Below are 13,945 nucleotides of genomic sequence, written 5' to 3' on the forward strand. Positions count from 1 at the left end.
TAATTTTTAGAGCTGGGGTTTTCTAGAATCTGTTTGTAAATGTCAGAATAGGTATGTAGCCAATTTACATATATTACTGTACATTGGGGTCCTGGGGGAGTGAAGCTTTGTTTGGCAGCAGAAGGGTTAAGAACTTCTTTGCTTTGCCCGTTTCAAATTACAATGAGAAGCCTCTTCTTTCCCAGCAGGGTTGTGCTTACATTAGTCTTTAGATCTCTGTTGAAGAGAGCTGTTATATTTGTGCCTGCTAGAGTTGGAAATAACAGTTAAGAAGCTGACAGGGGTTGAATGGATTTACAGAAGTTTTTTCAAGTAAATTCAGGGAAACATATGAATTAGATTAGTACATGCTTTAGAATTAGTTTATACTAAGGTGATTCAAAAGATGTTAAAGTTATCACCAGGCTGCTGGACAAATATAAATTATACTACCAAGGTACAGATCAAGACAAATCTGTGACTCAGGATTTTATCTTGGAAAGAGCGCAAGGTGTGAGAAGAATTCAGAATAACAAGAGAAGATAACTCTGGCAATTACAGTGTATCAGAAGATCAGCTCTTGCTAACACAACCCTGAACTAAAGACCTGGTTATCTAAGGTTTATAACAGGAATGCCTAGGTCAGCTGACAAAATACTGGTCTTCTGCTCCATAAATGCAGAAAAAACGATAACAACAGTGGAAAATTGGAAGTCTGAATTTCAGCTTTCTTAGAAATAACTGCAACCTGACACATTCCATAATATTTAAACGGCGGGTGGGGGAGAATTACCAAAGATGTTATGTTTAGAAATGACATTGACATGAAGAATAGGTAAATTTTGTTTTTCAGCCACTAGTAAAGCAGACCTCATAGGAGCTCAGAATAAGCAGGAGAAATATTTTTGTTCATTTTCTTTTCAACAATGAACCTAACGGCACTCAGAGCTTTCCTGGTCTTGCTCTGGAATTGCTGGGTTCTAGTGGGTCATTCACAGGGAGGCTTGGGAGACAATCATGTCCATTCAAGTTTTATTTACAGGAGGCTGCGGAACCATGAGAGAAGGGAGATCCAGAGAGAGATTCTCTCTATCTTGGGTTTACCTCACAGACCCAGACCATTTTCACCTGGAAAGCAGGCTTCTTCTGCACCTCTCTTCATGCTGGACCTGTACAATGCCATGACAAATGAAGAGGATACTGAGGAACTGGAGTATTCACTGAGGGAATCAATGGGAGGAGAGAGCAGAGGGGTAAGAAAAGGATACTCCGCATCTTCAAATGGATATTCACGGAGAATACAATTATCTCGCATGACCCCCCTCACCACACAGAGTCCTCCCTTAGCCAGCCTGCGTGATACCAACTTTCTGAATGACGCCGACATGGTCATGAGCTTTGTCAACTTAGGTATGTCTAAACGTTTTTTTCTGCTCTGTTTGACAAACTAGCACCCTGATCCTGTAGTTTGTACAGAGACAAATCTTCCAGTGGAAGCTTAGCATGTATATACAAAACAGGATTGGGCCCTGGAAGTTGTACTACTAATAAAATAGAAGTTATACTAATGGTAAAGTAGCTACATTGTAGGTGGCCATGGAAAAAGGTTTTTCTCACTGTTTATATAAAGTCAGTTTCTATAACTCCCCTCTCCTGGCTTCTGTTTTCCTTCTTTCATTGATATAATGAAAGTGCTAGCCTTAGGCCAGATCCATTTTTTTTAAACTAAAAAAAATATCAAACACGTATGTGTATTGGTGGGTTATTTTCCCCTCCGTTTTATGTAAAGCTCAAACATAAACAAACATCAGATGTTAATATTTTAAAGGCTAGAATGTTAAGAGGGTGGGGAATCAAACCATTTCTAATGAGAGAAGGTTTTTTTGTTTGTTTTTTTCTTTTGGTAAATGTCAAATTTTTGTTTTCTTTTCAGCTGGATGGCTGGATTTTGTGGCAACTGCTGATTTTTTGTTATTTTTATTTTATAACAAGGATTACATTTTTAGTATTTTGTCAGGGTGCCTGGAACCTGGATTAGGTCTTTTGTATGTTTATTTATAATATAAGTAATGGATATAATATTTCATACCAGAAACAAGTAAAAAAGAACAGTTCCAGGACTTTTGAAAGTGTATGTTAATTAAGGTATATGGATGAAACCCAATTATATTTGATCTTGAGTAGCAATGTGTTTACCAGTTATGAAGCATTACATAATTCAATTAAAACATCAGTTGCACATTTCTTAACTAGAATAGGCAATTTAAATTTAATTAAGAATGTTGCAAACAATTCATTTAATTTACTCACTATTTTTACAATATTTAAAAATTAAAAAGGAATATGATGCAAGCCTGACAGCACTATTTATGCAACTTCTAATTTGACTTTAATAGCAAAAGAGTGTAAATGAAAACCTGAAGGTTTTCTACAAGTGCTGTAAAAGATGTGATAAACTCTCTTGCTTTCCAGAGTAATAGTTATTATGGTAACTTTTTAAATATTGGCCTATGTTCTGAAATACACTTTAAAATGTATGATAGGCTTTTTTGTCTTCCAGGTTACTAAAACCTGCAGCAAGATTAAACATGTCTCTAATCACTAACCTTCTTAGCTACCAGAATTTGTAGGAAAATGACACCCTAGAGTTCAGTTGCCATAATAATAAAATCACATCTCACTAATCAGTTGGCAGGTTAGTATGCTCAATGTTCAAACCTTTTTTTTACAAAAACAGCAACATATATCTGCAACTCCAAATACAATTAATAAATTAATTTAATTACATTTTCTATTCCCAGAAGTCAACAAGTTGAACAGAATAAAACTTATTTTTTTGCAAGGTCAGTTCCTTTCCAGGGTTTTTCTAAATATTTTACTTCTATATTATCTGCTTATTAGTTTAAAAACTATTGGCAATATGATACAACTCACAAAAAGTACTCTACAGCATTTGAAGTTAAAATGCTAATATTTAAAAAAAAAAAAAAAAAAAAAAAAGGAAACTCCGTGATCTCCTAAGCAATAGTCAAGTATCCAATCCTACAAAAGTTTACATATGTACTTAACTTAGTACATTGTGGTCACATCCTCAGTTAGTGTAAATTTGTACAGTTCCATTAAAGTCAATTGAGCTACATCCATCTACAGTGTCTGAGGATCTGACCCTTTGAGTAAGCCTGATGATTTTAACAGGACTTCTTACAGGATGAAATATAAATACGTGCATAAGTCTTTGCAGGATTGGGATCAAGACTGGACTGGCCAGATTCTGCAGTACTTACACAGGCAAAACTCCCATTCAGGTGAATGCAAGTCTTGTCTACGTGTCTTAATATTTCTGCTTCTCATTCTGGCCCGAGGTCCATGTTCCTTTTTAAAAAAAATACCTTTAAAATAACATTATATGCTTTGTCTTACATTTTTTAACTGAAAACTTGGAGTGAGAGTTTTCTAGTGGTTATAGTAATTAGACATGATTAAAATCTCAAGAATACTATATAAATTCCAAGTTTTGTTTGGTATCTATAAGCCATTAAAAATGTTTTTTAAACCTAAATTAGGCTTAACCCTAAATCAGTTTGAATGCCCTTCCACAGTGTGCATTCTGTGTAATTGTGGTTTATAGCTTCACTATGTAACATTCATAATGAATATTGATGACTAACATAGATTAGCTCTAACATTTTTATTAAATGAGCCCATGTTTTAGCATAAAAACATATGACTAAATAAGTCACTGAAGCAGGTAACCATTTGGTATGATTTAAGATCCCGACAGATGAGAGCAAGCTATGTTAACATATAATGGGAAAAATATGCATTGATAAATTAATGCTAACACTATACCTTACAATCAATACAAATTGAGGTATTGTTAGTAAAAGAACACAAGTTATTTTAGATTTGAAGCATTGAGCAACATTTATCAAATTAGTAAATCTTTGTAATCTTAGATTGCACTGATAAAATGTATTTAATTAATTATATGCCAGTATTAATATACTGCTTCCAAAGCAGATTAATCATCCTGGCATTTTAAATTTAAACCATTGTATTGCCAATTTATAATTACTTAAAGCACATATGATAAAACAACAAATGTGTAAGTATCCTGCTGGAAAAGTCTTATTAGGTATGAGCTACAAAAATAAAATCATCCTTATGGGAAACACAATAAATTACAAAAGAAACTTAGGGAAAATAAAATCAATGAAAGACAAATCACTTTCTACTGAAGAACAAAAACAGCACTTACACGCTAATTTCAATAAAAATCTACCTGTCAGAATGGAGTTCTAAACTTCTTGCCTTCTAAAATACATTTTAAAAATGCAACCAAGGGAACTGAAGTTATATGACGTTCCCGCAAGCAACCAGGAGAAAAAATGAACATATTTATCTTGTCTAAAATTAAAACTGTAAGCAAATGCTGCTTATACCTATATTATGGCTCCTTCTTTCTCAAAAGATATAGACAGGGCAAGGATTATGTATTCTCCTATGTTTTATACAATGCTGATCATATTGGCAACTCACCATAAATATTGATGATTGTAACAGAAGCATTAACAGGGTTGGTCCAGAAGACAAAGAATAAAACCTCACCAAAATAAACCATAGAGTTTTTTAATAATATGATCATATAACCTACAACTTCAAAGCTTCTTTGTTATGTTCATGGGTGGTTTTTTCCTGTTACATTTTGACCCAGACTGTTGCAAGTGAGTGACTGCAGCTTAGAGTTCTGGCATCTTCTTTTTGGCTGATCTCCAAAATGACATATATGACACCGTATTCACCAGGGAAGAGCTAAATCCTATAATAATTATACAGTCCTGGCTCACTGTGTCCAGTGGGAATTATGTCAAAGGAAGAACTTAGCTCAAAAAAAAGTGTCAGGGTTTGCCCACCCCACACCTTTTAATAATAATATTAATAATTAACAATAATAATAATAAAGCAAGATTGAATTAAAGAAAAAATTGGGCCACGTCTGGACCAAAGAAACAGAAAGGATTTCTACAGTTATATTCAAACATTTCCAGTAAAAGGATTAAGTTTTCCATATGCCATCACAATGAGCACTGCTAACACTGTGCTTAAGGGTTTCTCCACATTTCTATTAATATAACTATATATTTTCTGTTGTTTACAAGTCATCTGTAAAACTTGCTGTAAGCAGATATTTGCCTTTAATAAGTTTTTCCATTTTCTGTCTTCCTGTTTTTGGTTTGAAGAGATTTGGCCACTGTTATATTATGGAATACAAAAATAATCAACCTTTGGTTTTCAATTATTATTTTCTTATCTAACATAAAAGTGGTTTTAATTTTTAAAAATGCAGATGGGAAGGTCATTATTATATTTGTCAGCCAGAACTTTGCATGCTATTTTAAAGAAGGAACTGACTGTGATATTTAGCTTTACAAGGCAGCTAATGTCCGTAAACAGAAACTACTCTTTCATAAGGAGTTTTTGGGCTAGATTCTGCTCACTTAATTAAGTGTCTCCACACTAGACCCTTTGGAGTCAGTTACTGAATCAAAGGTTGAAATCAAAGAGAGTTTGCTCATTTAAGGCATATTTAAGCTCCTCTGTAAAATGTGAATCATGTATGGACTCATTACAGCCTATTGTTTATTCTGTATTACAAATATGATAGAAAACAACTTTTCTGAAGTCCTTTTAAGGCTGTACTATGTTTTTAGTCCATACTCAAAGTACTTACAAATCTATTTATTACTGTTTGAGTTATACAAAATAAAACAGGGACTCCCATCCATTTTTAGCCATTGTATCTGTAAAGTAGCTAGTTTTTTAAACCAAAATAATTGACTTGCTATAAACTCCCATGCTAAAGTAACCAATCATTAGTGAAGAATATGGCAAACTAAGCAAGAAAATGTCAAGAGTAGCAAAAACTGAGCTAGTTTTGATATATGAATTCAAAGAACATCAGAAACTATTAGCTTCTGTATTCATTTAGCACTTAGGAACAGCCAAACTTTTTGTATGGTTTAAAAAAAAAAAAGTCAGTTTCTGATCTTGTAGGCTTAATTTTAGCTATGACTGAATTTATTTGGATGTAGTACAGTATTTTCCTCACAAAAATACAAGTTTCTAATGGAAACATTGAAACAACCTTAATGAAAGTGATGCAAGTGGTGCTCTTATTATCTTGTGTAAAACAGACAGATGCTATTATAGAAATGAATAAAGATTAAATAAAATAGGCCACAGAACTTAACTATTTGTATAGTTGGGCAAATACTGCAAAAAGCTTCATGATGATGTTGAATGGAAACTACAAAAATCACTGTTTTTTTGTTTTGTTTTCTGTGAATTTTCATACAAGTGAAAGTTTTGCAAGTGAGTCTTGCTAATACTATCCAAACAAGAGCCATTCTGGCAACTTGAAATCTCCTTTGATTTCCCTTCACAATAAAATTTTTAGTCATGCAGTTAACGAACAGAAACAATCTAATGTGACTTAGAAGTCCAAACAAACACCACAAACAATGAGTAACAAGTGAATATGTGAACATATAAAATTAAAGTGGCCAAACAGTTTTGAATAATGAACAAATGAACACATTTGTTACAGGAATAAAAAGACAAATTCATTGAATAACTTATTCACTACCAACCGCTCACCAATCTCTAATCATTTGTTAGACAGGGCTAACCAATTTTTACATTATGACAGAGCAGGTTGTTAGGATTTCAAAACGGAAATATTTGTCCATCTTTGCGTTCTAAAACTATATTGCTTTATCACTTCATATTTATATATATTCCTTGGAAATTTCTCATGTTACATGAATGTTATGAGTTATATAGACATACCTCTAGATAGCTTTGTGTGTTTTGCATGAATATCATCTAACAAAATAATATTTGTATAACTGTCAGTTAATTCTTTGCCAAAGTTAACACTTTAAATTCAAGTAAATTGTTGTAGCAACTCAGCCAAAAATATGTCAAGCTCTCCATTAGCTGGGGCATAAAACTGTCTGACTTCTCTTGCTGACAGATTTGAAAGAAATTGCAGATAACTGAAGAGTAACTGATTTAGCAGATGTTCAGAAGTGCATGGTGAAGGGATATCTAATCTGTCTCTCTCGCTCTTTCTCTAAAATTGTACATAAATATATATTTAAAATATTAATATGTTACCATTGGAAGGATGGCTGACCTGGTTCTGCTTCTTTTTCTTTAATATATGTTGCTTTTCCAAACTAAACACAGCTTGGGGTGGGGACATAGGGATTGTGTGTTTTGTACAGTACATATTTTCCTCGGAAAACACCAATTCCTAGTGACTAGCTACAAAAGAGGAAGAGAGAGGCTGGTGAGGACTCACTCTCTGAGAAGGATCTTCAGGGAGTAACAAGTCTCCAGTGGGGATGTGGAGATGCCTTCTTGACTTTCATGCCGTGGCTCCCCTCCTAACTCCCAGCCTTGCTAGAAATTCTGAGATAACAGGCCAACCCTGGTACATATGTGGTCTTTTACATTTACGGCTGCTATTATTACCTTCTCTGAATGTGATATTGTGAGTTTTATCATTGCCACCCACCTACTTCCTGAATAACTGGGATATCTGACATGAGCAGCCCCTTTCTAGCCATGACACTTCCTTTTGTGCTGCTTTTCTTGGGCCTACAGGCTGAGTTTAGCAGAAAATTGATAATCACGCAGTCTTGTATTCCCACATAGCTGAGGCTCTGTCAAGCATTCTTAAAACTACAATACCCACCTGCTGAAGTGAAAAAACAGATTGACAGAGCCAGAAGAGTACCCAGAAGTCTACTATTACCGGACAGGCCCAACAAAGAAAATAACAGAACACCACTAGCCATCACCTACAGCCCCCAACTAAAACCTCTCCAGCGCATCATCAAAGATCTACAACCTATCCTTAAAGATGATCCCTCACTCTCACAGATCTTGGGAGACAGGCTAGTCCTCTCTTATAGACAGCCTCCCAACCTGAAGCAAATACTCACCAGCAACTGCACACCATACAACATAAACACTAACCCAGGAACCTATCCCTGCAACAAAGCCCGATGTCAGCTCTGTCCACATATCTATTCAAGTGACACTATCATAGGATCTAACCACATCAGCCATGCCATCAGGGGCTCATTCACCTGCACATCTACCAACGTGATATATGCCATCATGTGCCAGCAATGCCCCTCTGCCATGTACATTGGCCAAACAGGACAGTCTCTACGCAAAAGAATAAATGGACATAAATCTGACATCAGGAATCATAACATTCAAAAACCAGTGGGAGAATACTCAGTGACAGACTTGAAGGTGGCAATTTTGCAACAAAAAAACTTCAAAAACAGACTCCAAAGAGAGACTGCTGAACTCGAATTAATATGCAAATTAGATACAATTAACTCAGGCCTAAACAGAGACTGGGAATAGTTGGGTCATTACACTAATTGAATCTATTTCTCTATGTTAAGTTCTCCTCACACCTTCTATGGATCATCTCAATTATCACTTCAAAAGTTTTTTTTCTCCTGATGATGATAGCTCATCTCAATTGATTAGACTCTTCCTGTTGGTATGCATACTTCCACCTTTTCATGTTCTCTGTATGTATAAATATCTCCTGTCTGTGTGTTCCATTCTATGCATCCGAAGAAGTGAGCTGTAGCTCACGAAAGCTCATGCTGAAATAAATTTGTTAGTCTCTAAGGTGCCACAAGTACTCCTGTTCTTTTTCTAGTTTTAGAAGTGTCAATTGCAGCCTCCTGCTAAAGAAAGGCTTCCCCGGGGCTTCAGGAGAACTCTGACTGCTACGAGACTGGTGATTATTTCCCACGCTCTTCTCATTGTCTCCTCCTTGTCCTCCTCCCTGTCAGTGAAGGTGGGTCACAACTTTAATTTGATGGCAGTTTCATTTTGCTGTCGAGACAGTAAATTAGAATAATGCTTTAAGAAAGCATTAAGAAAAATGAATGAGATAAAGATGACAAAGGAGAGAATGAATGAGGACAGTTCAACAGAGTGACCCCATTGGAATCACTGATATGGAATGTGATGTATTCCCTTTGGCGACACTTGTATACCTTGTCATGCCAATAAAGTTCTTGCGATTGTAGGTGGTGTTAAAAGAGAGACAGCAGAATGAAAGGTCACAAGATGAAGATGGATGAGGTGTAAATGAGAGGGAGTGAGGAGGTGCTCTTCAAGCCATGCAGGTGGAAGTAGGGAATTGAATACCTCATCCTCCAATTCCTTCCTTATAGCAAAGTAACTTCTTCAATGTCCCCAAACCATTCAGTTCCAGATGCAAATCCTTTCATCCTAGCAAAAAAAAATAAGCCCCTTCTCCCCCAGTATGTGTGTGTAGGGAGCACACAGACTGGCTATGGACACTATAGTCATAAATAACATAGTAGCAAGCTTTTAAAAACCACAGGTTAAAGGATGAGGGCTGCCATGACGCATACAGAGAGGCTGAGATCAGAGGATCAGCTAAAAGGGATCAGGAGGAACAATGAATCCTCTTGTTCTGAGTTATATTTATGAGTACTTCATTGCACCTAAAGTTCATATTTTATTGGCTAGGCCATGGGGTTTCCCCATTTGCTCTTCTCTTAAAATAACACCCCTGGCTAAAATTTCCTGTAAAACACACAAGTCCTACAGCAGGCAGAACTTGTCAACCCTGACAACAGCTCATTTAGTTTGTGGGTGGGGTTCATGGGGGCAGGAATTGGTTTGTATTTTGTATTGTATTTTGAGACTCGATTTCTGTGCAAAAATTACTGTAAAATGAGTACAACGGTATTGGTTTTATGGTCCTGTACTTTGGCCAGAGTATTACAGAGAGATCCTTCGGTAGTCAAACCAAGCCAGTTGTTTCCAACCATTTTGAGCAATTGTGCCAGTATACTAGACTATGCTTATGGTGTTATCTAATCTCTGTCTCCTCCTATTTAATGATGTGTGTTGTACCCACAATGATAAGAGTAGAACTTGGAGCGACCCATCTTGTTTTGCAGACAGGGGCACGCACAACTGATAGACAGCAATGACACAGTGGGAGCCAGCACAAAGGCACATTACTAAAGTAATGAGTGGCAGTCTAGAAAGCTAATCAGGAAAACCTCAACTATCAATGCTAGTACATGGTACGCATCCATTGTTGGCAACCAACAAACTAGAAAAAAAAAGTTCCTCCAGTGATCCCTTGTACAATATTGAAGGCGGAATCAAACCTTAGCAGGATGACCAATAGTATTTTATGCATATAAATACCTAATATTTAGGGCTGAATTATCTGCTGGTGTACCTGATGTCACCTATAATGTCTAATATTTTACCCATTCATGTCTGCAGAAAATTTGGCCCATGAAGACCCTTTACACATAGTTTTTTTTTTTAATGAATTAGATTTCTTCCCCACTGTTGTTGTTTTTAACACTCATGTATTTAAACTGCAGTAAAAAGAATAAAATTAAATGAATACCTATTGCAAAGTCCCAATGGCCTACTTGGTTCCTGCGCATAAAAACATAAGAATGTCCATACTGGGCCAGAGCAATGGACCATCTAGTCTGGTATTCTTTCCTCCAACAGTGGCCAGTGCCAGATGCTTCAGAGGAAATGAATGGAAAAGACAATTATTGAGTGATTCATCTCCTGTTGTCCAGTCCCATCATCTGGCACTCAGAGGCATAGGAACATCTGGAGCATGGGATTGCATCCCTGGCCATCTTGGCTAATAGACATTGATGAACCTATCCTCCATGAATATATCTAATTCTTTTTGACCCAGTTAGACTTTGGCCTTCACAACATCCTCTGACAATAAATTCCACAGGTTGACTGTGCATTGAATGAAGAAGCACTTCTTTTTGTTTGTTTTAAACCTGCTGCTATTAATGTAATTGAGTGACCCCTGGTACTTGTACTATGTGAAAGGGTAAATAACGCTTGTTTAATCATTTTCTCCACACCAGTCATGATTTTATAGACCTCTGTCATATCCCTCCATTAGTCCTCACTTTTCCAAGCCTAACAGTCCCAGTCTTTTTAATCTCTCCTCATAAGGAAGCTATTCCATACCCTTAATCTTTTTTTGTTGCCCTTCTCTGTACCTTTTCCAGTGCTAATCTTTTTTTTAGAACCAGAACTGCATGCAGTATTTAAGGTGTGGGCATAGTATTATTTTATGATATTTACTGTCTTGATAGTGATAACAGCTCTTAACCATGTTTTTATTTGTGAAGGAAATGGTCTTTAATCTGTGAAGTTTTAAAAGGATGGATGTGCATCTATCTATCTAACCTATTAATCTATCGATCATACAGTACGGCTGTAACATGTAGGAGCCCTAGTCATGGACCTGGAGCCCATTCTGCTAGGTGCTATACAAACACAGAACAAAAATGTATGTATTCAGTTGTAAAATACATTTTCTTAAAATTATTTTATATACAATTTTATATGTGTCAAAAACACATCTGTTAGCCTTCTTGATGTGGAGAGAATGGCTAATTAGTAATTTACTAACAGTATAATTTGCCTGGGGAGAAGGTTGAGCTGACTATTTTGTGCTGTGGTGATATTAATTTCTGTGCTAATAATTTGATAAGGGAAGTCAAGGGACACAATGAGAAATCTTTGGCCTGCAGGTTAAGGACAGTAAGAGAGAGTTTTTAAAATGTATTAGGAATAAAAAGAATACTGACAAGGGTATTGGTCCATTACTAGATGGAAATGGTAGAATTATCAATAATAATGCAGAAGAGGCAGAGGTAGTTCAGTACATATTTCTGTTCTATATTTGGGGAAAAAACAAATGATGCAATCTCATGACAGTCTTTCCATTCCACTAGTTTCTCTGGAGGATGTTAAACAGAAGCTTACAAAAGTTAAACATTTTTAAATCAGCAGTTCCGGATAACTTGCATACAAGAGTTTTAAAAGAACAAGCTGAGGAGCTGGCTGGACCATTAATACTGATTTTCAATAAGTCTTGGAGAACTATGGAAGTTCCAGAAGACTGGAACAAAGCTAATGTGTCAAATTTAAAAAAAGGATAAATGGTATGATCTGGTAATTATAGTCCTGTCAGGCTGACATTGATCCTGGGCAAGAAAATGGCACAGCTGATACAGGATTTGATTAATAATGAAATAAAGGAAGGTAGCGTAATAAATGCAGCTCAACATGAGTTTATGGAAAATAGTTTGACTCTAACTTGATATCTTTTTTTGATGAGATTACAGGTTTGGTTGATAAAGGTAATAGTGTTGATGTAATATACTTTGCCTTCTGTAAGGCATTTGATTTGGTGCCACATGACATTTTGATTTAAAAAAAACCAAATTATATAAAATTAACTAGGCATACATTAAATGGATTAAAAACTGGCTTACTCATTGGTCTGAAAAGGTAACTGTAAACAGGAAATTTTCATTGAAGCGGTCTGTTTCCAGTTGGGTCCTGCAGGGATGGTTCTTGTACCTATGCTATTTGCCATCTTTATCAATGACCTGGAAGAAAATATAAAATCATCACTGACACACAAATTGGTGGAGTAGTAAATAATGATTCAGAGCAATCTGAGTTACTTGGTAAACTTGGTAAGCAAACAGTATGCATTTAATATGGCTAAACGTAAATGTATGCATCTAGAAACAAAGAATATAGGCCATACTTACAGGATGAGGGACTTCGTCCTTTAAAACAGCAACTCTGAAAAAGATTTGGCTGTTATGGTGGATAATCAGCTGAACGTGACCTCCCAGTATGACTTTCTGGCCAAAAGAGCTAATGCATAAACAAGGGAATCTCGAATAGGAGGAGAGAGATTATTTTACCTCTGTGTTTGGCACTGGTGTGAACACTGCTGGAGTACTGTGTCCAGTTCTGGTGCCCACAATTCAAGGAGGATTTTGATAAGTTGGAGAGGGTTCAGAGAAAAGTCCTGAGAATGATTAAAGGATTAGAAAACATGCCTTATAGAGATTCACTGATCTCCTTGTGTCTATTTAGCTTACCAAAGAGAAGGTTAAAGGGTGTCTTGATTACAGTGTATAAGAACCTTGATGGGCAAAAATATTTAATGGGCTCATCCGTCTAGCAGAGAAAGGTATAACACAAACCAATGGCTGAATGTTGATGCCAAACAAATTCAGACGGGAAGTAAGGTGTAATTTTTTAGCAGTGAGAGTAACTTATTGTTGGAACAATTTACCAAATGGTTGTGGTGGATTCTCCATCACTGACAATTTTTAAATCAAGACTGGATGTTTTTCTAAAAATGCTGGGGAAGTTCTGTGGTGTGTGCTATATAGGAGGTCAGATTCAATGATCACAGCAGTCCCTTCTTGCCTTAGCATCTATGAATAAAACCAAACCACAGGAAGGGAGGTAGTGGTGACTTTACACAGGGCTTTGCTTTAGATCAGGTGGAGAATGGCACCTGGTCACACATTCTTTGAACCCACTCTGCAAAAGAGGTATGGAAGAGGGAAAATGGTAGAGAGCCTGAGGGTGGATGATGGAAGAGCAAGGCCAGCATGCAGCCCACCAACAGCAAATGGTTTTGCTGTGATTTATGATGGAAAGTAGCAGGCTTTGGCAATGGCCCTATAGTAAGACAGTTTTGGAGCAGATGCTGTAGAGGTTCTTTAACCCAGGGCATCTCCCAGGTTGCCAGTGAGTATTAGTCCTTCTCTATCCTAGATTAAATAGGTTAATTACATTCTGAGAACTAATCACTCACCCTCAAGTGAGTGGTACTTGCTGTGTTGAATGTGGAAAGCTACATGGAGGCTCAGAGGCTGGAGAATCTACCACAGCCACAGTTGCAGCTCAGACCTAAAGGACAGTCCATGGGCTGTCCAAGGAACAATCAGGGAAAAAATCAAAGAGATTCAGTTTCCAAACAAAGATGCCCTGCCTCAGTTTTTCCATCTGT

General features: G+C 36.5%; 1 protein-coding gene across 2 annotated transcripts in view; it reads left to right on the forward strand.

The window, feature by feature from the left end:
• Positions 1–232: 232 nt before the first annotated feature.
• BMP5 (bone morphogenetic protein 5) overlaps positions 233–13,945 on the forward strand; it is a 75,067-nt gene continuing 61,354 nt past the window's right edge. The window contains exons 1-2 of one of the 2 annotated variants that reach the window (XM_050950850.1): positions 233–490; positions 1,022–1,389. In XM_050950850.1, the coding sequence (XP_050806807.1) occupies positions 1,140–1,389 (250 nt within the window). In that variant the 5' untranslated portion in view covers positions 233–490; positions 1,022–1,139. Of the gene's footprint in view, positions 1,390–13,945 lie in introns of both variants that reach the window. The other variant, XM_050950849.1, reaches the window with a different exon arrangement.

This window comes from Gopherus flavomarginatus, chromosome 4 (assembly GCF_025201925.1).
Source record: "Gopherus flavomarginatus isolate rGopFla2 chromosome 4, rGopFla2.mat.asm, whole genome shotgun sequence".
Taxonomy (NCBI): Eukaryota; Metazoa; Chordata; order Testudines; family Testudinidae; genus Gopherus; species Gopherus flavomarginatus.